Raw genomic sequence first — 23,919 nt, forward strand, 5'->3', positions numbered from 1 at the left:
ATGCAATAATTTTGGCTATTTAGATACCATATTCCATAAAAAAGGCATAGCTTACTCACTTTTTGTAGAAAGATTTCTTTCATTGGCGTTCCTTTTTATTGAAGTATTCCTTTGGGATTTCCGAAAAACAAATTATAACTAGATGTGCGCTTTCCGTTTAAACTTTAAACTACATGTTTTATATTAAGGGCATCTTTGCTATTTTTAACAATTAATAATTAAAAATTTTAATTTCAAATGAAATACGAAATCAACTGATTTACTTTTTTTTAAATTATATTTAATTAGCAGGGATGCGTTTTCACTTTTCCAAGTTACCGCCAAATACATAAATGTTCCGCGTGAAATTAAATTTAGTTAGAAATATTCAATAGCTTTGTTTTACACTTTTGTTTTTATTCTTTTTAATTTTTTTTATTTTATATCCTCTAAAATTTATAGTTTTTAAAAATATCGAACAAAATATTTAAATAATAATAATAATGTTGTTCGTAAATTATTCGCTGTTTTCTTTTAACGTCCATTGTGAATGGTTCCCCTTATTTTTTTGACAGTTTGTCTTCGCACCTTTTTTTCTTTGCCGCAATTTGACAGAGCTCCTGACGTTTTTACATAATATTCTTCCTAAAGGGTCAGTCCTGAATTTTAGCAAATTTTTATTACAATAAATACTATTTAATTGGCAAATAATTTACAAATATAAAAGAGTAATATATTCATTGTTAACAGGTCGAAGTTTATATACGATGTCACTAACGCAAGCTGTACGTAACTGCAGCCGCTTTGCTGCCAAAGCACTGCGTGTAACCGCCGCAGTCTCGTCCACTGCCCAACCACAAATGCGTATGATGCACAGGATTAGCATCAACACACCTGCCGTAAGCGTTTTGCTAAATCAGGTGAGTGGCGATATGTTGCAGAATAGTAAATAGGCTATTGCATGAAAATGCGTTCAAACAATACATACTCTTAACCTCAAAATCGTATTGGATGCTGTTATAATCAAAATATAAAATCATTGCAAAGTAATATAGTATTCAAATTGGTCGAGCTACATAGCTGTGTGCATTTATATATGAAAAATAATATATATTATAAAATTTCAATCTACGCAGAATCTTCACTCAAATTTGTAAGAAACAATATAAAATAATTTGCATGAAAAAAAAACAATTTGCATAAATTTTAAAAACATAAACTTTAAATTACTTTCACTCATTTTATTCTACATATATTCAGCAAAAGTACAAAAAATCAATTGAAGTACGCACATATGCATCAGCTAAACGCAGTTTGGAGGAAATTCAAGATCGCGTTTTGAAAGTAGTCGCAAGCTATGACAAAGTGACTGCTGATAAGGTAATAAGAAAGTTTGGAGGAAGAACTAACTTTTGGTTTTTTTTTGTTTTGTTCTTGTTTTCGGTTCGTTAGAATAATTCCATATGGCAATCACAATTTGTGCGAAACTATTCTGCGAAGCCGCCACTTTCACTTAAATTGATAAACGAACGCGTCTTGCTCGTACTGAAACTGTATGACAAGATCGACCCCAGCAAGGTAATTGGTGTTTCTTAATTGTAATATAAATAAATATGTGAGCGATATAATTAATTATTGTCTCAAATAAATATTTCATTTAAATTGTAACTGCCAATATTATTTAATTGAACCGAAAACAAGTTATTCACGCTATATAATACATATCATTTCCATCAACAGCTCAGCGTTGACTCGCATTTCATCAATGATCTTGGTCTCGACTCTTTGGATCATGTGGAGGTTATTATGGCCATGGAAGATGAGTTCGGTTTTGAAATTCCCGATTCAGATGCCGAAAAATTACTCAAGCCTGCTGACATCATAAAATATGTTGCAGACAAGGAGGACATCTACGATTAAGCCGTTAAAATGATTAGTTCTAAAAGGATAGTAATGCACACAAGTGAAATGTAATTTGTTTAAACACATGAAATGAGTGTAATTTACATTTACTGTTAAACCAAATACAAACAAAAAACATACGAATATGCGAATTATTTTGTTGTATCATATATGACTAATTTGTGAGGATCACCAGTTTGATGCCATAAAAATATTTTATCAGTTTTTTTTTATCAATTCAATTAAAAGAATATTTAAATATCAGTAGCGGAATAAAAAAATTATTAAACAAAAAAATAAAAAAATCAAATTAGAAATGAAAGCTTGACCTGTACCAAAAAAAATAAAAAGTGTTTGCATGGTGTACTCTATTGTGAACGGTAATCAATAACAAGAAGAAGCATTCAGTTTGATTTTATTTAAATTGTCGTAAACACATAAAAATGAGTAACAAATGGAAATCTTGCTTAATCGACGAAATGATAACGGAATTAGGTATATAAACTTATTAAATTCAATACTAAAATTATCATTGTAACAAATTAACCACTTTGTAGCAATCAGTCGTCAATCTATGGCCCAGCAATCGAATATAATTTCAGACATCATTGATAAGTCAAATAATATTTTGCTGCAAATTGAAGCTACTCGCGGTAGCACAAACAACCCCAACACAAATACGAATAACTCCACAAAGAAAACATATACCTGTAAAAAGGAAACCGTACAGACCCTGGCTAAAATAATTGAAAATGCTCCTCAAATGTTTAGCGCCAACATGCAAACACTCGCAGCTGGTTTGAGCCAAAACAGTGACCAATTTGAACAGTATCTGGAACAGAGCCATCAACGCGCCGAGTATCTAAGTAGCTGTGTTAGAAAATTGCTCGCTGTAGGCGACACACTGACGCAAATAAAAACAGTTGTACATGAGGAATCTGATGGTGATGATGATAATTCGATAGCACTTGAACCATCGAGTGAATAATATTTAGACATTATTAAAAAAATCACAAATCAATAATTTATCTGTGTATTTTATATTATAAAAAGTATTTACATGTTGGAAACGGTGTTTAATAAATATGTGATTAAATTCATAAAACTTTCTGTGCGTGCTGACTGTGTGCTTACTGTTGGCGTACCATTTGTAAATATTTCCTGATTTTCACGTATGTAATTAAGTTCTTCTAGGTTAGCGAGTATAGTTTGTAGCTTGGCTTCCTCCTCGGATGTGAAAGCTTGCTCAGTATTATTCACAGTTGGGCATAGTTTCTCCAATTGCTTACCGAATGCACATAATTGGTCCAATTTCTTTTCATACGACTTGGCGCATTCTTGTTGCTGTGTTTCTTGTAAAAATTGTGCAAGTTTCTGTTGGAACTTCTTAAAGTCATTATAGATCTCTGAAGCCGAGGGTAGTTCCGCTGCGTTGCGCATAATATTTTGTAGAGAAGTCATAGATGGGGATTGTTCACGTGAGTTAATCATTATGGACATGTCTCTCGCCATGGTGCAATTCATACGCTGTTGTTGTTCTTTTGTTGGCATGCGTTTAGGTTTACTTAAGTTGGAAGGGTACTCTTCGAATGCTTTAAATATATCTGCAAAGTCCGACACTGATGGATTGTCTTTCGAGGGTGTTATTTCCGAATTAATTTCCTTAACTTCACGCTGATAAGCGTCGTAAAAGTCTGACAGGTTCATAATTGAAGTTTTAACCCTATGCTCTTTGATGTTTTTTTCGTGCTCATTGTGATTTTTATATATTTTTTTAGATATTTCTGAAAAATCAACACTTTGTAGTGACATTTTTCATATTTTAATTAGAGATTCAAATTAAGACCCTTTCTGCAACGATTCACAATATGTTCACAATAGTTAATAAAATAGGGGTTTACGATCAACTGGCACTAGAGTTGCCAACCCAATAACTGAAATTTTAGACATTTTTAAAAAAATTTACAAAATTCAAAAAAAATTTACGTTAAATAAAAACCGTTAAAAATAATAAATTCAAAAATTTATACGTTAAAAACTGGGGGAAACTTTAGTATAGTATCTATCCCCCGACTTCAGGGTTGAAATGGGTATGGTTGGAAAGAGGACCCGATCTCCACGATAAATAAAACGATATAAATAGTTGCACAATAACCATGTTGATAGATATCAAGTGTTGTCAAATCCTACATATTTTACAAACGAATAAAATCTGGAATCCGTCGTCCTCTTCCATCCAACCCATACCCATTTCAACCCTGAAGTCGGGGGAAGATAGCTATACTAAAGCCGACCCAAAAACTGCTTTAAAATTAATAAATTAAAACAATTGATTCGTATTATTTAATGTTTAAATAATTGAAATAAAGAAACAATAAATAAAAATCCTTATACTTTATAAACTGCTATACAAATAATTAATTATAAAAATATTTAGAATTATTTAAAATAATTGAAATAAAGAGTAACAATCAAAAATTTTTTTATGTTAAAAATTGCTATAAAAATAATAACTTCAAACTTCGTATTATTTAAAGTCATTGACTGTATTTTATTCCGAAATCTATATTGTAAAAATTATCATAGCTCAAGAAATAATCGGTTAAATGCAATTCCTACGAGTCAATATTGCTGCTTAACCATATTCCGATTGTACGGTGAGCGCGAACTGTCCTTTGTTAGGGATAGAACTGCCATGGTACCAAATTCTCGTATCAACCAAAACTACAAGGAATAAAATGAGAAATAAATAAAATGACAGTTCTTAATAGATGTTTAAATATAAGTCACCTGCATCACCGGGTTCTACATAGAATGAAAATGATTGACAAACATGATCACACTCCGGAGTGGGGGCTACAATCCAACTTTTGTTGCCTTGTAGCTGAGCTTGCCAAACTAGACGGGGTATATAATCCAACTATAATAAAAGTATATTAGTTTAAACACCTTAAATTTGTAAGCACACAACAACGTACATGCATGAAATCGCCTTGCTCATAGCCAATAAAAATATAATCCGTATTTGGCATTTCGGCGTCGACAGGTAAAAAATGAGGACGCGGATAGAGTTTACGTAATTCTTCTAATACAACTGGATGGCAATTACTCCAACCCACATACCAAGGCGTTTGATCCATGCTCAAGTTTGCACGTTCCCTAGGCATAGCAAAGACATCATGCAACGATTTAAAATCCGAACGGAAATGCAAAAATGGACAGACCTCATCCATTGCACCGGGTATACGCTCATATAAGTTTTTGAGATACTCGAAATTTAAAAGTTGCTTAGCCCGCCAATGAGCCACAGCATTTTTGATTATAATGGGCTGGGATGAGTAAGCATAGGGTGCAAACTCTTCACGCGTAAGATTTTGTAGAATCTTTGGTCCTGAAACATCTCTGAAATTATGCGCTTCCAATTAATTATAATTTAGTAAATATGTTAACTGATTATACCTGCAGAAGTCACAGTCGCTTATTGGTCGCGTTGCCTCCGACACAATATAATTATTGGGCAAAAAGCAACGCACTCCCAAAAGAAACGTAATAATTTCATAAAACATTGGCGTTACTACCATTATGAACGTTAAAATGCCTAGCACATACCACAAATTAATTCGATTCGGATTAAGCTCTGCATCTCGAGATTTCCTATACGCTTCTTGCAAATCAGCTGCAGTTACTAGTCCGGTGCGCAAAGCATCATCATGTAGTGCGTCTAATTTTCGCACAAAATCTTCTCCAAGTGTTTCGCGCGTTCTTTTCGCTGTGGGATTAACATTACGTGTTGAAGATCGGTTCCAAAACTGTAAAATTTTGCATTGGTAATTTATTCAAATCTTGCTTTAAATTAATATAAATATTATTCTACCAAAAACATCACGACTGCTTTAAGAAAATTCGCACAGCTGCTGTTGATAACCAACTGCGTTAGTTAAACATATTTTATAAAACAAAATTCACAAATTAAGAACTTTTATGTTTATTGTTTTCCTTTATCACTAAAAATTGTAAACAATAGAGATGACAAACAGCTGATGCTATTCCCACAGATGGCACTTTTTCAAAGAAAAACGATAAATTGATATAGTTGGTCTTAGGATATCCGGATATATGCAGCTTCAATGAAGCAAATCTTTATATTTCTGACTCAAGTATACCTTTAAGGACGTCCTATGTAATGGACACATAGAACGTCGGTTACATCCAGTTGTTTTGCGTTTAGTGCTTATTGCAATTCTTAAATGTTGAATATCGTTGCGATTGAATAGATTTTATAGAAAACTATTTTAGTTTTATTTAGAACAAATTAATTTACAAGAAAAGCTTTAAATGTGAATTTTAAAGTATTGTTTTTTAAATTAAATTTAATTTATATCGATAGTTGTGGCGATGTCTACCCAATTCAGAGAAATTCGTTTCACGTAACTCTCAAATACAATTTAGCTGGCAACGCTTTACAAAATGCAACCTTATTGGTTGGAGCACAGTTGGAGCTAATTGCCCCAACACCCTCCCGCAGCTCTTGTAAAACACCTGATAACATTTTCGTAATCAGCATTTTTCTCTCATCATGTCGCATGCCAACTACTTCGTTCAGATCGGTTGACGGATGCGGTTTGGATTGCTTTAAGTGGCCGATTGGATTGGAGCTGTTGTGTTGGAGCCATTTTTTAACATATAGAAATTAAGTTTTTTTCTGTGGCGTTTAAATGTAAATCGCGTATAAGTGCGAGTGCATGTATTCCTTGAACATTGAGCCTTACGTGTATAATTTCATTCAATATTAACGACAATAAAATAAGCACCGCGGTCGAAGGTCATTGGCAAATAAATATCTTCCACCAACACTTTCACTTTTAATAACAAAAAATTACAAAAAAAGGTCATAACACACGCATTGCATTTCATAGTGTACAAAGATGACAAACGACAAGGAGAAGACTATACGTGTGGGCTCCAGAAAAAGTGAAGTAAGTCGAAAATTCCGTCATATTTGTGCAATTGTAAAATCGTATAGCTGTATAAAACTGAAGGTTATAATCACCTAACAACCAAAAGAAACATTAATTCACGAATTTCGTTAATATTTTTTTCTGTGAAAAAGTACTTGAAGCAAAGCGTATGGATAAAATGAGTGGCAAAGTTGTTTGTTGTTTGGAAGCGGAGGGAACGTGAAGCGTGTGTGTTGCGGATATTGCTTGTCGTGCTTAATTTTGGTTAAGTTATACAATCGCACAACTCACAACACAAGACAGAGCGGCGATAATCACGCACATGAGATTCCAATAGTATGCTTATTAACTCGCCACAATACTATGGGCAAATGCCACAGCACTGCGGGAACGATTTTGTGGCAATGACATCGAACAGAAAACGTTGCTTTAAGGTTTCGAATTATTTTCTATTTGTGCTTCATACATAAATATGATTATGTATTGTATTTGTATTTGTTATACAAATGAATGTCTGTCTGTATGTAGAATGTGCGTATATTAACGTTTGTGCATATTTTGGAAATAAAAGTCATTAAAGTGGCGCAATGAATAGCACATTATTCAGTTTTGTACTTGCTTGCACATTTTTCTTACATACTTACATTGCATATTTAATATACAAATAGCACGATCTGCCATTAACATTATATTAGGCTTCTCCAACTATCACACGTGATGTCAAAACTGTCAAATTGACTATAAAGAATGAATAATGAATATCAAATCAGCATTTCAAATAACTTTGCATGATAAGACGACTTCCTTTTGACTTGAGCAATTTAAATGATATTCCATTATTTTAAAAAATTTGACGAGCAGCTCAATAACCGGTATTGTAAGTTAAAAAATAGGGAAAATTCCAATGGTTTTTTCTGTTTCATTACTGCTGCTGAGATCAACAAACGCTACTATTTGTGTATTTATATTATTTTCGAAATTTATAACTAAATATATGTTTTCTCCGAAATTGAACAATTACTTTAATTTATTGATTCACTGTTTTCTTATAATTTCAGTTAGCGCTTATTCAGACGAAACATGTCATTTCCCGTTTACAAAAACTCTATCCTAAAAAGAAATTCGAGATCCGTAAGTAATTGTTAATGCCAAAATTTTTTTGCTGAATTGGTATTTACATATTTATTTGTTGAATTGTTTAAAATTACTGTATGCACATAAATGAGCATGTGTGTACGTATATGTATATATGGTGTGCTTGGTTGTACATGATTATATACCGGAAAAGTGCTTATCATTAATGCTTCTGTGTAAATTCTTTGTGCTGCGACAGAACAGTGAATTGAAGATGATTGTTGCTTACGTTATGCCTAGATTTTATCTAGTTTTGATTAAACATAAAGTGCCATAACTAAAAAACCTGTTGGGAATTTTATGCAAACATTTAAGAAATGCAGATTTCATAAAATGAGTCACCTTTTTAATTTTTACGAAAAAAAGTAGCGCAAAAAGATAACAATTGAGAGTGTACATAGATTATTATTATCGAAAAAATACTTATAATTCGTGTTATTAATTGATTTTTTTTTTTTTTTGAGTTCATATACATTTGTACATATAAGAACGTATGTACCTTTCAAATGCGGCTCGGTACGTGCTTCGCTACGTATAAAATGAAATAATAAAAAATTTACTATAACGTCAAATTCCCGTAGCTCCCATATACCTAGGTTTTAAAAAAAAACGGTGGGTTTTATACCTTATAAATCGGTACACGAACTTAGCCTTTCCTTACTTGTTCAATTTGATTTTAACAGATAACATTAAAAGTATATATGTACATATATAATAAAAATTTTATTGGTAAAATTGAATTAACAGTACATACACACTTCAGTTAAAATATGTTTTTCTCAAATACTACTTAAATATATACAAAGCAGGCGCTTATAATACAAGTTAATGTGAGAGTTGTGGGCATTTTAGTTGTTAAACAGTGAGTGACAAAGCATATTCTTAATTAGTATGAAGATAACCTTATCTTTGTAAGCATTTACATTTATGACTTCAATTATTAAAACTGTTGTTGCGTTTGTTTTTTTTTTTGTTAGAGCATAACTTTTTTCAATTTTGGTTTCTATAGCTCATCGACTGTATTTTAATTTGTAAGTTTGTGTTTTTTCATATCTCGTCTAGATACCATGTCAACGATAGGCGATCGTGTGCTCAACATATCACTGCCAAAAATAGGCGAGAAAAGCCTTTTCACACGAGATCTCGAGGATTCATTACGCAACGGTGGTGTAGATTTCGTTGTACATTCGCTGAAAGATCTGCCTACCGCGCTACCAACTGGCATGGCAATTGGTGCTGTACTCGAGCGCGAAGACGCCAGAGATGCGCTTGTGCTGCGTGAAGAGTACAAGGGTCATACTATTGAAACATTGCCAAAAGGTTGTGTGATAGGTGAGTGAATGCTAAACAATATACATTTTTATGTTGTTTTTATTTATTAATGCATATTATTTATATTACAGGCACTTCCTCGCTACGACGCACAGCTCAAATCCGACGGCAATATCCGCATCTAACTGTTTGCGATATACGTGGCAATCTGAATACACGTCTCGCCAAATTGGATGCAATCAATTCAAAATTCGCCGGCATTATACTCGCACAAGCTGGACTTGTACGTATGGGTTGGGAGCAACGCATTAGCCAGGTACTCGAGCCAACCGATTTGCTTTATGCTGTGGGGCAAGGTGCTCTGGCGGTTGAGTGTCGTGCCAACGATGAGGAAGTGCTCGCAATGTTGCAAAGTTTAATGTGCCTGCCGACAACCTGTCGCATACTAGCCGAGCGTAGCTTCCTCAAGACTTTAGGTGGTGGCTGCAGTGCACCTGTCGCTGTTTGGAGTATTTTAGATGGTGATTTAACAGAAAAAAATCAAAATAACTGTAACAGCGCGTTATCGCTGGTGGGCGCCGTATGGAGTTTGGATGGCACCACTGAGATACGTGACAAAAAAGCCTGCAGCTTCGCCACGGAGGTAGTGAAGCAGGCGGCTGACGTTGATAATGCTAATTTTGACGTGGCAGACAGCGATGACGATAGCAGCGATCAACCGCCTAACAAACGCCGGCGCAGCAACGAGTCAAGCAGTCCAGAGCAGCAACGTCACAGTCCGCCAGTGATAAATGATGATGCCGAAGTGGAAAAGCTGACAGCCGCCTATAGCATGGGTGATATAATTGAAAAACACATCAGCTTGGCGAAACATTGTCCCGTGATTAGCGCCGATTTGCATAAAATTGAAATGATAAACAATGCAGAAAATGGTAATGTCAACGACAATGACAATGGAAATGTCAATGCAAATGTGGACCTCTCGGCAGGCGGCGACTCGAATGTCAACAATCCACATTGCCCGTTAAAAATGAATGTGGGGCAGGACTTTATGGGTGAATGCCCGTTTGTTAGTAAAGAAGAGAAGATTATATTGGCAACTGCTGGGAAATGTCCCGTTACAAATGAGTTGCTACAAAAGCCGTACGATGAAACTGACAATGCTGTCGTTGCGGCCGTACCATCTACCTCAAAATGCCCGTTCGCCAGCATGCACAGCACAGCGAATGGCAATGAATTCTCCAGCAGTGCGCCAGATGCGGCGACGGGCAAATGTCCGTTCCTACAGAAAACCGTTAAGATGTTTGAATATGCTGACGAGGAGAAACCACAACCGAAATCGGTGCCAGTGCTGATCGAAGATGTGGATAATCTCTACTGTGGTCTGTTTCAGCATGCCTGTTACAATCGTGAATTGTATATACGTAGTGATGCCTTGGGCCGACAATTGGCTGAGGAATTGATCAAAAAGGGTGCCTTAGAGGTTATGAAGTGCGCACAAGCGGAAATACATAGCAAAGCATAAAAATGGAAACTTAAAAGAGAGAGGCAAAATGCAATATCATTCATAGTCTCCATTTGACCATGGACCTTCATTATGATGTAGTGTGTTAACGTGAAAAAGCAACTTTTTCATTAAAATAGTTAATTTCCCTAATTTGATTCGAAACTTTTTGAATACTGTAGGGTAGATAGTGGGAATTTGTTAACTTTTTTTTGCGCTTTTAATATTATTTGCCAAGTTGATGTTTGTGTAATTATTAGGCGCGCGTGCATTATGTGCAAATTTTTTTCGTTTTCTTCTGTGCATACTCTTATTATGTTTGTTTACGAAATGGGGTATAGTTTCTTTTGTTAAACATATTTATTACTTCATACGTGCATGCATACATATATTATGGATTGAGAATGTGTATTTAAAATATCATTTACCGCAAAATAAAACTAATTCGATTGAAATTGTCAACGATATTATTTATTTTGTTTTATTTCTATTCAGCAATTCAGTAAAATACATCTGTGTATTTAGTGACAGTTTAGGTAAGAATTTACTATTGCTACACTTATATAATATACACATATAATTCGTGTACATAATTTGTTTGTATCGTACCAGCTTAATTGGTAAAAATAATTTTTGTCTGATATTAAAAAAAAAAAAAAAAAAAACAAATACACACGCAGCATTCGTGTTGAAAATATTAATAAGCAATTCTATCAAAATATTGTAAACATTTCTCACTTTTTAGTCAATTAAATCGGGATGTTTCTCACGCATATGTTGTTGCAATTTCGATGGTCTATTAAAACGTTTCGGACAGCCCGGATATTGACAGGCTAATTTGGTGTTGAGACATTTTTCACTGAACAGATGCGCCTCGTACTTCTCCAACGAACGGAATTGTGCATCACAATTGGGGCACTTTTTGATTTCGTCACCGCCATGATTTTTGTCCATATGTGCACGCAATTTATCCACTGTAGCAAAAAGCTTGCCACATACAACACAAGATTCTTTGCTTTTTTCACGTTCTATCTTACGTTTTTTAGTCGGTGTTTGTTCCTTGCTGCTGTCTTCATCAAGTGCATGTTTCTCTGCACCATTGGCAGTTCCATTAAGTTTTTGTTTCTTTGCAACGTGATCTTGACTGGAATCAGATTCGATGCCAGTCAAATCAATACTATGCACATTGGACACATGATGCTGCAACACGCTATAACGTTCGTATGTTGACGCGCAATAAAGGCACTTGTATATATCGTTATCATATACATTATGTTCATTATTTAAATGCGATCTGAATTTTTTCTTCTTCGAACATTCAAAATCACAATGTGAGCATTGGAAAACCCAGTCCGATGAGGATATTTCACTTGCACTTAATTGATTGCGTGGTTTTTTAAAAGGTGATTGGAATACATGGTCCACTTGTTCTTTTGGTTGACTATCTGGTATGGTTTCCGTATTGTACTCATTTTGATTTATGCTATCATTTTGATGCAATATTACCATATGGTTTCTAAGTTGCTTTGCATCTTGCGCTTGATACAGACAAAGTTCACATCTTAGTTCATCATCTTCCTCATCATTTACCACTTCTTCTTTAGGTATTAGCAACTCAGCTTCGGTTATTGTACTTTGTTCTAACGCGATCGACTTGCGGCGTTGTGGTTTAGGTTTGTTTTCATGTTCATAAGCGATATGGTTTTGCAAGGCAAATTGTCGTACATAAGTACTACGACATTTCTTGCACTTATAAATTCTTGAGTCTTCATCATTATGTTTAATTGATAAATGACGTTTGAAAAATTTTGGATGCGTTGTTTTATATTCACAATGGCCACATGAGAATTCATAAGTATTACTACCACCTAATTGACTACTTTCATTAATTGGATTAGTATCATTGGCATTATTTATATTAACCACTAAAGCGTTAATATCCAGTTCCTTATCGATTGTTGTGCTGCTCAATACATTTGGCGAATCAAAAGCAATTGTCTTACGACGTTGACGTTTTTGACGTGGTTTATTTTCATGTGCGGTAGCAATGTGATTTTGTATGCCATTTATGCGCTGATATGATTCCGTACAATACATACACTGATAGATGCGCGGATTACTCAACTCATGTTTAGTAGTCAAATGAGTTTTATACATTTTTGCTTTTCTGGTAGTATACTCGCAATGTGTACAACGAAATATCCATTCCATATTATTTTCAGCTGCTTTGCTACTACTTTCATTCTGCGTAGTATTATGCGTCTCATCGGCACTATCATTTCCATTTTGCTGCGATGTGTTTACTTTTCCAGAACTTCTGCTTTGCGGGAGCGCATTCGACAGGCGCTTTAATACAATATCAGTTTGTACAAGCGATGCAGCGCACGCGGCACATATCAAAAATTTTGGTGGGAAATCCAATGGCTGAAAGAAATTGCGCTAGATAAGCATATCAATTTTGACAAAAAACACACTGCACTTACGTTATCACTAAATATGAATTGTATAACATCGGAAATACGCGTGCCCAATAACTGCTCATTGGGTGTAAAAAGACTATCGTATTTATTTTTACACAAACTGCACGTCTTCATTTTGGCTGCAATTCTTTTCAAGAAATTCATATCAATAAAGAAGCGTGGCCCACGATTTTCATTTTGTTACCTACTTGCCACATTTTTTTTTTTATAAAATAGACAACTCTGCGTGCTGCCAGTAAAGTTTTCAATTTGTAAACCCAATTTGTGAAAACTATAAAATAATTGCAAATAAATTTCATAAATATAATATACAATAAACAAAAGACTGAAAAAGTAATTTGGTAAATAAAATTTATTGTTTTTAAGTAAAAAGTGCTAAAAATATTAGAGTTTTATTTAGATGTTAATAAGTGGCAACTCGTATGTACTTTTGATTTGGCCGCACTTTTCTAATAAATACAAACGAAGGAATTCCATTGATATTTTGTAAACAATTTCGGCTAAACTAAAATCTTTGAATGAAATATTTGCTATACATTTAAAAAATATAAACGAATATGTTATATTAAGAAAATCGTGTCTGAAGTAATGAGTCAATCTGCCTTTGAGCTTACACAATTAAGAATTGCTACTATTAACTATAGAAGCAACAGGTAATTTATATTTTGCGTTATTATACTATATGTATTCTTTTTACTTTTCTTTTTTAGTTAAACAGTTTTAAAATGCTTTTCGTAAACCACGAAGCATGTTTGTAATTTGGGTGTGGTAGAGTTTGCCCAATTTTGTACATGGAAATTGTTCTCACATTCATACACCTGTTGGATTCTACCTGTACTTATGCTAATTAGAAAAAATCAAACCAACAAACTGTTGCTTACCTTTACATATACCTACATACGCACACCATATTTGTGAATGTATGCGTGGCAAATTTGAACACGCTTCACATGTACTTTGGAAGAAAATAGGTAAATTTAAAGTACAATTCTACTAGAGTTTACAACAGGATTATAAACTATTTCTAAAATATATTTTATTTTTTCTAGATATATATATTATACAACACAAACATGTTGCAATGTAGCGAGTACGTTTATGAGCCGGAAAACTTTATAAGCACAACACCATTGGATATTGAAATTGATAATACTATAGTGCTATGTGAACAAGACTCAGGCTTTAAGAATGCTATTGAATTGTTTGATGAAGATCATACAGTGTGTATGGATGTTGTTAAATCTGTCGAAGTACATGCTAAGAGCACACGCAGCAAAGGCCGTCCAGCTAAACGCTATGATTTTCAATTCAAATGTGATCACTGTGATTATAGCACTGCCTATGCAAGACATTTTCGAAATCATATGTCGCAAACACATAACGACTACCACACACACATTTTCAAATGTACACAATGCTCGGAAGCATATGTGGAGGAGCGTTCGCTACGTGAACATGTGAAATATTTACACAACTGTGTACAACGACAACCGAAATTCATCTGCGCTAATTGTGGTAAGGGGTTTCCAAAACAATCGCATCTCACGCGTCATTCCTATGTGCATAATCCGGAGAAGAAACCTTTCCTATGCGATCGCTGTCCAATGCGTTTTAGTAACCAATCCTCCTTGGCTCGACATTTTGAAGCAAAACATATTGAGAATAAAGCGCATACTTGTTTGGATTGCGGCATGGCTTTTGGCCACATTTACGGTCTAAAAGCACATAGGTTACGTTTGCACCAAATGGAAGTATAATAATTGCACTCCCTTTATTTACAAATCAGCTGTAAAGCTACCGTTTCAAATATACATATATAAAAGACTTAAGACAGAAACTCGAAGAAACTTGTGGCGCTAATATTCCAATTTCATATTTTTAATATTAAGAAAAAAAGTATGAATTTTAGAAGATTAATTTATTTATTGTACAAATCTGGTAGCATCTGGTAGAAATATGCATATTTGTACATGTGCTAAATCGATAGCAACGAACAAATTTATTTCAAATATTGAAATTCTTAACAGCTTTATTTAATTTAAGATAAGTGCTCATTGAAGTAAAAAGAAGCATTCTTAATATGTATTATATTCAGACCGTCCTTAAGCTGCTTGCTTAAAAATTAGTATATAATTGAAATTATTAAATAATAAAATATATACACATATCATTATAAAATGCTTTAAAACTAAAAAAAAAGGGTTGTATATTAACATTTATTTTTATAAAATATATATATTTTTTTAATAAAACATGAATTAAAATGGAATATATTCAAATAAATAAAATAAGAGAACTATTGATTGATTTTTAGACGTTATTGTAAATAGTGCTTGTTGTAGCGATTATCCAGACTCTGTTTGTAGAAAAAAGTTAAATTTATACGAGATCATCTAATGGAAGGCCCAGGAAATGAGCTGTTTCGCCGGGTTGGAACGATAGGAAAATGTGTTACCTGAATTGGGTTCTTTGGACATGCAAAGACATGCATTTAGTATATCGGGACGTTATGGGATGGGTGTTAATGGTACAATGAAAGTCTAGTTGCTACGGATATGTGTCTTGGCCATAATTGCGTTAGAAGATATAGCCCCGAAATAATACAGATTACCTATCGCTCGGGCTAGTTACAATCCATTTCTAACCGACAGAAATTGCCCGTGGGTCACTCTATTGTCGCAAGGCAACTAGAGATCGATGACTGCAATTGGTGGTGATTTGACTCTAAGTATACGATTCACGTGGAGGGAGTTAAGGAAGGTGTTAATAACTCCACTGTAAATTGCGTTTAGTGTTTGTCGCGCCCGAAGACTGGGCAGTAAAATTCAGTAGGTCGTCGACGTATTTCAGGAATGTACTCTTGGTGTCTCTGGGAGGCAGCTTCACTTCCTGTAAGCGAATACAGGGATTGTTCTTGCGAAAATATCCCAACATAAACAGTGTGGAGAGGATTTCATTATGCTCCTTAGCAAATAGCATATTGGCCTCGTTATGTAAATATGTAAATGATCGACCAGAGACATCAAAAGGCAGCCTGTGGCTGTCCTGAGAGCAGTATTTTGACAAGTCTGAAGCTTTCCTAGCTGCGTCCTACTGCATCCGGGCGACCATATAGAGGCGGCGTGAAAGAGTACAGGTTGCTGTAGATTTAGTAGGCGAACGTGTTAGGCTCCTAGCAGTAAATAAGCGAGAAAACTTGGAGAGGTTGGCCTTTTTATTCACATGTAATCAATTCCATTGTCCGACGTCATTTTCGTACAACCATCAGCGTAAGAGTTGACTGAGACTCTAACTGGTGGTAGAGGTGTAGAAGTTTAATAGAAGATGGAATAGTATACCAACCTGTAACCGCTACTAGGATCGTCCTCTTACAGGAAGGTTTTTGATTTAGGCCATACGTTATCTGGGCGTTTATGACACTAAGTGCTGTGATGGTAATGCGGAATTCATGTTGTGGATCCACCAGGCTAAGAAAGTGCGTGAATCTCGGGAGTAACAATGCATCAAGTGCCTTCGCTACTGTGGAAAGGAGAGTTATCGGATGGAATTCTTCTAGGTTGTCTAGTTTGGATTGGACGATTTGACCTTTTTGATGACAACCGCAAACTTCGCACTGGTGAAAGAAAAGGCCTGGAAGTCTTTTGGTAGTTTGCTCAGCCTACTGGTAACATGTCTCTTCGCATTATTCATCGAAGGGAGCAATATAAATGCTAAAGTAGTGCGGGCACTTCTTCGGATCCGCATGTAGGCATGACTAGCAAATTGGATTTCATTTCGCTCATCATTGGAATTCGGATTGGAAAGGAATTTGACAGTAGTCCAGAACTTTCCTACACCAGTAGAAAGATTGGAAGTCTTCAGGTGCTCTACCCATTTCGTCTGCTTATATTGATTTACTATAAGTCGAATCTCCAAATTGAGATCACTTATTCGGCCATCACAGGGATCGACCTAGCAAAATGAGTCGCGTTCGTTGGCATTAAATTCTGTGAAGCCGACGCAATTTGCTTTTTTGAAGTTAACATTAGTGCGGTTGTCTACAGAAAAAAGTTCGGGAGGACAATTAAATGGTCTGATGCGAGAGTTAGCATTGGTCGCCAAGTTATGCTATTTATCAGTTCACCGTTAGCGATTGTGATATCGGGCGAGCTATTAAAGGTGCACATAACTCTGGTGGGGGTTTCTTTTCCGACCAAGAGGATGGAGAGCAGAACTGCGGATAAGGGATGGTCAAATGTGGCCTACTTTGTCTAATTTGTGACACGAATATCATAAGTAATGGATCATAACTCTTGACCTATAAAATCCTGTTCGTATATCTTAATTTATTTAATTTTGGAAAGGTTTGTTAAACATACATACATATATACAACTGATTTCAGCATATATTTGCATTATGCATATATTTATCCCGTGTATTTTTTGTCTCTGGCGCGTGCTCTAAGTAGTTTACAGTATCCGAAGTCTACTTTTACGAAAGCATACACACACACATACACATGTCCATATATGTAACTGTCCAACTTTCCACAATTTGTTATTACTATATTATAAAGCATAACAAGAGATGGCGCGCCGTAAAATCATCAGCATAAATTAACCTGAGCAAATAAAATGAACCCCACTTGAAGACACTTTAAATCAATTTAATGGATAATCTCAAGCAAACTGAATCATATGGTAAACAACAAACACATAAAACAAATGAACTGAATGACCGACGGTGTGACGGTGTGCAGAGATGATTTGTTAAAAGCAAGCATTTCATTCATAAAAGTAACAAAAACGCTTATTAATTTGGTGCGCTATTTGAACTTCAACTGCCACCCAAGGAATCCTATATGGCACTTGTACAAACAAAAGGCAGTTTACTCCTACACTGGCGAGTAGTTTGGTATGTTGCGCTGCTGCTGCGGTGTTACAGACCCTGTAGGAAAATGTTAGTAAGTGTCATTAATTCAAATATGAGTCATAACAGAGGGAGGGAGAAAAGTAGAGAATATTCTCTTTTCGTTGAATGTTCTCAGATCTCAAACCCTTAGTTTCCTCACTAAGAAGAGAGAGAGAGAGTGTTTTTTCTTCACTTTGTTTTAAAGATGTCATAGCATCATAAAACTGTCGGTGAATAATATAGTGTGGGTGCACTATAACCGAGCCGATCACTGTAGAACTACCGTCATCGGAGCGAACTTGATTAAAGGACAGACAGCACTATAACTTTTCATATGAAAACATTGGGCACTTCTAAAAGAGATAATCGTGTGCCTCATGAGCAAGTTCTTCCAAGAGTTTTTGGGTCGTTTGCAGTGCGGTTTGTTCACCCCCATCAGACTGCTCCTACATGTTGACTGGTGCAACGCAGCCTAGGCTAGATGGTGGAACGTGCGGAGTACTATCATCAGCATCCGTATCTTTGGTTTTGTCAACCTTTTACTCCGTACCCTCTTTAATTCATGGTCTTATCACAACAGTAGTGTACCTGAAGTACAGCCAGTATCTCTGTTGGCGGATTTTTGCATAGGACTGATCATCGATACCAATGTTCAGTCGGAGCCACGTCGGTGCTGTTGATAACTCTCCAAGCCGAGCGTTTTCAGCAGACCAAAGACATTCCGATGTCTTACAGGCGCGTCTTGGGAGAAACACCGCCATGTTATGTGTGCTCGGTATTTCATCCCTTCGCCTGATATAGAGTGACGGTCGATCCTTCCATCAGTAAATCAGCAATAGCCCTGAATGAAAAAAGATTACCAAAAACGTTAGAGGATGTTTCCAACCTTTGAGCACCTCATCCATGATGATCTCCTCAAGAGTCAGCATTTCGGCTTCCATGGCTTTTGCGGGGTAGTTTGTCGGAAGTACCGCCATCCGGATGCTTTTTAGGGCGTTAGAATAGGGACCTCGTCTACGGTTTGTGTGCCACTGGCCAGTCCTAGCTTTGACTGAAATACCTCGTGAATGCTCCTTGTGCCGTTTGTTGGCCGGCTCATTCGGCGTGATATGCCTGATTTTCCGCCTTTCAGCGGGCGCGGGTACTTAGGTGTTGCTGGCTCTCCGTGATGTCTCTATCCCACTCTAGAATGATAGCTCTTGCTATACTTGAGGGTTTACTCTTATTCAGATGTCTGAGGTCCCACTTATCGCGGCCCCCTCTAATTCCAGTGGTTTGGCTCTGATCCGACTCCAAGATGTGTTCCGAATTTAATTCGCAGGTGTAGTATCTTGTGACGCGTCTACTGGTTTTTGCTTGTAGAGGGAAGCTCATCGTGTCGTGTTCCTCAAAGATTGCTCTCTACTCAGACGTCAGTCGTTAGTTCAAGGAACTGTCAAAGGATGGGTTCCTCCTTACACGATACTATTGTATTAGTCGTTGTTGTTTTTATTGATTTTGTTCGTACGACCGGACGCTCAAGCTTAAAATCTAAAGGGGGAACTATCGGACCGACGCGCCGGCGGCCTATAGCGCGGTAATACTACAGTTACTTCCTTAGGTGGCCCGGTATTGGGAAGGCTAAGTTATATTTCAACTGAATTAAACTCCCGGATGCAAATCGTCCGGTAAATGGGCACCGTACGCATGACATCCTGTATTAGGAGGTAGTAGCTCTTGGTCACTGCACTCATGCTCTGCTGCATGGCGGGGTGTGTGTCAGCTAAGGCTTTGCACTAACGACAAGGTGCCAACCATCGCAGAGGTAGGTGATCTTAGCATACGGTTCCCATGGCATTCAGGTCTATGTAATCAGGATCGGACCCGATTTTTTTTCCGACCAAAAACTGTTTAATCAACACCATTCCTCAAAATTACTTGGGGAATATTTTCTGCACTTACAGCAACAATCTGTGGCTACACTTGCAAAACTTTCTCGTGATTTTTTTTCCAGCAGGGCAGGCAATTTACACCTTCTCGGCTACACAGATGATGAATAGACACAACAACACTAAGCAACAGTAACTTTAGTGTAAACTTAGCAAAAAGCATGATTTGGTAACGAGCTGCAGAGTCGTTGAATATTTGTGATGGACCTGCGATGGATGATGATGAGGCCGAGAAGTAGGGGACGTCAGTAAAAGCAATACGGTAATCGAATTAAGTAAATAAACAAATTTGCATGAAAATGAAACCGAATGCTTGATTGTTGAAGTGTCACTTGAAGGCGCTTCATGCACTTCACGAAGCGACGGAACGTCGCATGGCTGGTTATGGTGGCAGAGTATCATGCCTCAATTTCATTGTGCCATTGTAGGATGCTACGCTCACACTCCCACATTGTGCCTCTCTTCCGCTCCCATCCAGATCCTTACTCTACTTTTTGTGGAGCTCTTAAGGGCCTACGCACCTTTGACGCCTTCGATGGCTTTATTCGTCATGTCGCTGAATGTTATTCAGTGCGTACTCGTGCGCGTATTTATCATAATGTCTGCGCATACGTATTAAGAGCGCCGCTAATGGTGACGAAGTAGAAATCGTTCATACTGATTGTTGTTGTTGTCGGTTTTCAAGCTGTGCAGTCTGTGGTGGCTCGGCTCATTTGGAGTGTGTTTATTTAGTAAATGATTGTATGCATCGTGACTTGTTATCAGGTGGAAAGAATTGTGATGAAGGTGTAACGGCAAATTGATGCAGGCACACTCGTGCAGATTATAGACTCATATATACATACTCGGACAGGTAAACACTTGTAAATATGAAGCCCATGGTTGGAAGACTGTATGAGAAAGATGAATGGTATCAACAGTTACCCATATTTTTAGACTATTTATCTTGGAAATGTCATATCTGGTTGGTAAGGGCCGTCATTCTTAGGATAGATTAGGTACAGAGGCTGTCCCTAGCGACAAATGTCGCCAAGGATTTCACTTCGACAGGTCCTAAAATTTCGGAGTCCGGAAACATCCTTACATATTGTCGAAGTGCTTTGCAGCATTTGCAGAAACCTTATTGTGCATACTCCCACAGTCGCGGCAGTGAGAACCATTTTAAAAGCAATTAGATCAGCCCACCTTCTTCCGTCCCACTCTGGACCAAAATGATCTCTTAACCGAGCCGGTGCTGATTGTTAACCAGCGTTTATCGAACTCGCGCGAAGTCCATTGAGATAGTACTGGAATGAGGACAGCGGATCCCGGTTCGTTCCCGAACTGTTGAAGTAGGGCCCCTGTTGACCTTTCTTGCAGGTGCTGATTGATACAGCGCCAGAACGTAAGAGGACCTCGGAACCCGACAAGTTCTCAGGCTGGTGAAATAGGAACCTGATGTCCTTTATGGCAAGCTCATCAGTTTTTCATCGGCAATCGGGCTGTGACCCGGCGAGATTAACTAGCTTTGTACACACATTTTGCGAACTCAGGGTCATAACTACTCATACTACAATAGTATCGGACTGGATGCTCACCTCCCTGAAGGAAGCTGCACTTCGCTTATATTCTGCTTAAAAAACGCTGCAGTAGTCTGGTAACCTGAAACTAAGCTTGATGGGGAGGTCCTTATAGAAGACTCCGCCTATAGCCTTCCTCGTAGTCCGTGAAAAGACTAGCAGTCCTTTTTCTCCAGCGGCCTCGCCCTGACCACATGCCCCTTGTTGGAATGTGTGTAGAGAAGCCAAGATTGTTAGGTTAGGTTAGTCTGATAGGCCAACAAGCCCCACAAAGATCAGTTTTAGGCCTTTCCGATACCGGATGAATTGCCGTCACGTAGTCCATGATGAGTAGACATCATTTAGGGTGTCTGCGCTTGACGCGAATTTCAAAAATATTATAAAGCTTCACTATCGATACGTTTTCCAGATTCTCATACTGTGGGGCCCCCAAATGCAGGAGCCGTAGCCTTGACAATGCGGGACAATTGCACAAGAGATGCTTCATTGTTTCTCTGGTTTCAAGATTGTGAGTTAGTGAGAAATTTATTAGTGACAAAGCTAGAATTAAGCCTTTTTATTTTTCACAACGAAAGGTCTAAATTTGACGTTTAATTCTGGAAGTATTAAAAAAATATTGAGTTTTTTTTTTAAAGCTTTATTGATTATGTTGACACTTATATACAAAATGGAGGTTAATCGGCCAATCTGCGATATCCTTTCAAGAGGGTCTCTATGAGCGATGGAGATTCTCGAAATTCATGTCATCTGAAATGAAATAAGACTTTAAATATTTTAACTTTAAATATTTTAAAATACCCCGGATGGGTCTAACCCTTGAAATCGATCATTCATAAATATTCAAAGATTCATAAATAATCTTCAGAAATGGTTTAAGTATTGCTCCGATTCTCACTAGTTACTGATCCAGCTCTCGGCAGCACCGTCTTATTGTCTTTATTTCGAAATAGGATACCCAAGTAGGATTATGAGTAATACCAACAGCTTCATTACAATCTGTAGGATCCGGTACTAACTGTTTTTAATGAATCCGGAATAAAAAAGCTCTTCATTTAGTATTATTGTTGTCACCAATTGCCACCAACATGTGGGTTGCAACAACCGTTAGCTGTTTATTATAGATTCAAGCAGTTAAAACAACTAAAAAAAAAAAAATTGGTCGTAAGCCTGCTTCCAAGTCACAACGACACAACAAAGTTCGTTAGCAACAAAGCATAAATGCGTCACTAGTGGCAATAAAATTTGTTGTTTTTTTTTTCTTATGGCAAGCATGTGCAATTAGCATGCACCTTGCGGCTGTGCAACTGCGCTCAGCTAAGTGTCGTACGGGAGCCTCCAATCACGAGCTTCCGCTCAATAACATTAACAAGTGTGTGTGTGTGTCTGTGGCGATGCATAATTACGCTTGCACTACTTATTGGCGATTTTTATGTTATATGTGTAACGGCTATGTAAATACATAAAATCAAATCTCATTAAAAAGTCGTTGTGGTAAATTAAATTATAATGAATGTCGGTTGGATCCTGTTTGCTAGCCACACTACGCTCGAACTTGTAGCAAGGATGTGGCACTTGTAACTCATATATATATCCGATTATTTACATATACAATGTTGTTGTGTGTCATTTGCCAAGCGTTTTCGTTGTGTGTTTGCTGCGCATGCGTACACTCGACCAGTTTCACAACGCTGCACGCACTCGCTCGCTCGTTTACACGCCGCAGCCGATTGACGCTGATGATGACGTGCAGTTAGTGCAGTTTCTTGGCAGCAATTATACTGAGATTATGTATGCTTGGTATGAAAAAAACACAACAACAATAAAAACAAAATATAAATATGCAGCTTGCAAGCGGCTACTGTTCGATTCGTTTACAAGTTTTTGACGGGCATATTTCGAATGCCAACCGCAAAAGGTGTTGTGAGTATAATTTGTGAGCGGCAGCAGCGGCGGCGGCCCAGCGCCCAAGTGATTTATGCGTGATGGCATGCAGCCACCCAATGCAGACCTTTTCAAACCTCTGAACACTATGCCCATTTGTTTATATATATTTCTATATCTATATACATCATATGGTTATGAATGTACATATATATGTATATGTACATATATATATAAATATAATTGCAGTGTGCTCATTATTTATGCCCGGCCAAACTTTTGTTGGTTCTTTTGTAATTTTCCTACTAGTCATTACTCTTTCCTGCCAAACACCACGTTTTGACTTGCTTTATTTATTATTATACCCTTGCAAGATGTTGCACAGCGTATAATGGGTTTGTTCTCTTAACGGATTTTTGTAAAATAATAAT

The 23,919-nt window shown here is 36.8% G+C and overlaps 8 protein-coding genes across 11 annotated transcripts in view; 4 read left to right on the forward strand and 4 right to left on the reverse strand.

Moving 5' to 3' along the window:
* LOC105216610 (syntaxin-12) overlaps nucleotides 1–84 on the reverse strand; it is a 42,974-nt gene extending 42,890 nt beyond the window's left edge. The window contains exon 1 of the mRNA XM_054230327.1: nucleotides 60–84. The gene's annotated coding sequence lies outside the window, so the exon portion shown is untranslated. The remainder of the gene's footprint in view (nucleotides 1–59) is intronic.
* Nucleotides 85–517: 433 nt separating this feature from the next.
* On the forward strand, nucleotides 518–2,025 carry LOC105216580 (acyl carrier protein, mitochondrial). 3 transcript variants are annotated; one of them, XM_011191155.3, is made up of 4 exons: nucleotides 518–631; nucleotides 730–899; nucleotides 1,432–1,557; nucleotides 1,720–2,025. In XM_011191155.3, the coding sequence occupies exons 2-4, from the start codon at nucleotides 747–749 to the stop codon at nucleotides 1,897–1,899; spliced, it is 459 nt and encodes a 152-aa protein (XP_011189457.1). In that variant the 5' UTR covers nucleotides 518–631; nucleotides 730–746; the 3' UTR covers nucleotides 1,900–2,025. The 3 variants fall into 3 exon arrangements, with proteins under 3 accessions (XP_011189457.1, XP_011189466.1, XP_028898958.1); XM_011191164.3 differs by lacking the exons at nucleotides 518–631; nucleotides 1,432–1,557 and adding an exon at nucleotides 1,240–1,359 and having other exon boundaries at nucleotides 707–899; XM_029043125.2 differs by lacking the exon at nucleotides 518–631 and having other exon boundaries at nucleotides 707–899.
* A 190-nt stretch (nucleotides 2,026–2,215) lies between these two features.
* LOC105216572 (uncharacterized) lies at nucleotides 2,216–2,986 on the forward strand. The gene is made up of 2 exons (XM_011191141.3): nucleotides 2,216–2,376; nucleotides 2,439–2,986. Exons 1-2 carry the CDS (start codon nucleotides 2,325–2,327, stop codon nucleotides 2,867–2,869), a joined length of 483 nt encoding a protein of 160 aa, XP_011189443.1. The 5' UTR covers nucleotides 2,216–2,324; the 3' UTR covers nucleotides 2,870–2,986.
* LOC105216564 (augmin complex subunit msd5) lies at nucleotides 2,899–3,774 on the reverse strand. Its single transcript, XM_011191130.3, has one exon. It carries the CDS (start codon nucleotides 3,691–3,693, stop codon nucleotides 2,938–2,940), a length of 756 nt encoding a protein of 251 aa, XP_011189432.1. The 5' UTR covers nucleotides 3,694–3,774; the 3' UTR covers nucleotides 2,899–2,937.
* A 632-nt stretch (nucleotides 3,775–4,406) lies between these two features.
* On the reverse strand, nucleotides 4,407–5,926 carry LOC105216561 (uncharacterized). Its single transcript, XM_011191115.3, has 5 exons — nucleotides 5,756–5,926; nucleotides 5,341–5,690; nucleotides 4,860–5,283; nucleotides 4,672–4,801; nucleotides 4,407–4,605 (listed from the first exon to the last, which is right to left on the reverse strand). The coding sequence occupies exons 1-5, from the start codon at nucleotides 5,762–5,764 to the stop codon at nucleotides 4,517–4,519; spliced, it is 1,002 nt and encodes a 333-aa protein (XP_011189417.1). The 5' UTR covers nucleotides 5,765–5,926; the 3' UTR covers nucleotides 4,407–4,516.
* A 495-nt stretch (nucleotides 5,927–6,421) lies between these two features.
* LOC105216552 (uncharacterized) lies at nucleotides 6,422–11,219 on the forward strand. Of its 2 annotated transcripts, none has more exons than XM_011191101.3 (4): nucleotides 6,422–6,857; nucleotides 7,898–7,970; nucleotides 9,036–9,305; nucleotides 9,377–11,219. In XM_011191101.3, the coding sequence occupies exons 1-4, from the start codon at nucleotides 6,807–6,809 to the stop codon at nucleotides 10,768–10,770; spliced, it is 1,788 nt and encodes a 595-aa protein (XP_011189403.1). In that variant the 5' UTR covers nucleotides 6,422–6,806; the 3' UTR covers nucleotides 10,771–11,219. The 2 variants fall into 2 exon arrangements, with proteins under 2 accessions (XP_011189403.1, XP_054084723.1); XM_054228748.1 differs by lacking the exon at nucleotides 6,422–6,857 and adding an exon at nucleotides 6,929–7,273.
* On the reverse strand, nucleotides 11,199–13,426 carry LOC105216542 (zinc finger protein CG2199). The gene is made up of 2 exons (XM_011191091.3): nucleotides 13,233–13,426; nucleotides 11,199–13,173 (listed from the first exon to the last, which is right to left on the reverse strand). The coding sequence occupies exons 1-2, from the start codon at nucleotides 13,371–13,373 to the stop codon at nucleotides 11,491–11,493; spliced, it is 1,824 nt and encodes a 607-aa protein (XP_011189393.2). The 5' UTR covers nucleotides 13,374–13,426; the 3' UTR covers nucleotides 11,199–11,490.
* Nucleotides 13,427–13,668: 242 nt separating this feature from the next.
* Nucleotides 13,669–15,441, forward strand: LOC105216535 (oocyte zinc finger protein XlCOF15). Its single transcript, XM_011191078.3, has 3 exons — nucleotides 13,669–13,882; nucleotides 13,940–14,200; nucleotides 14,279–15,441. The coding sequence occupies exon 3, from the start codon at nucleotides 14,303–14,305 to the stop codon at nucleotides 14,984–14,986; it is 684 nt and encodes a 227-aa protein (XP_011189380.2). The 5' UTR covers nucleotides 13,669–13,882; nucleotides 13,940–14,200; nucleotides 14,279–14,302; the 3' UTR covers nucleotides 14,987–15,441.
* Nucleotides 15,442–23,919: the final 8,478 nt, after the last annotated feature.

The sequence above is a fragment of the Zeugodacus cucurbitae genome, chromosome 4 (assembly GCF_028554725.1).
Source record: "Zeugodacus cucurbitae isolate PBARC_wt_2022May chromosome 4, idZeuCucr1.2, whole genome shotgun sequence".
NCBI classification, from domain to species: domain Eukaryota; kingdom Metazoa; phylum Arthropoda; class Insecta; order Diptera; family Tephritidae; genus Zeugodacus; species Zeugodacus cucurbitae.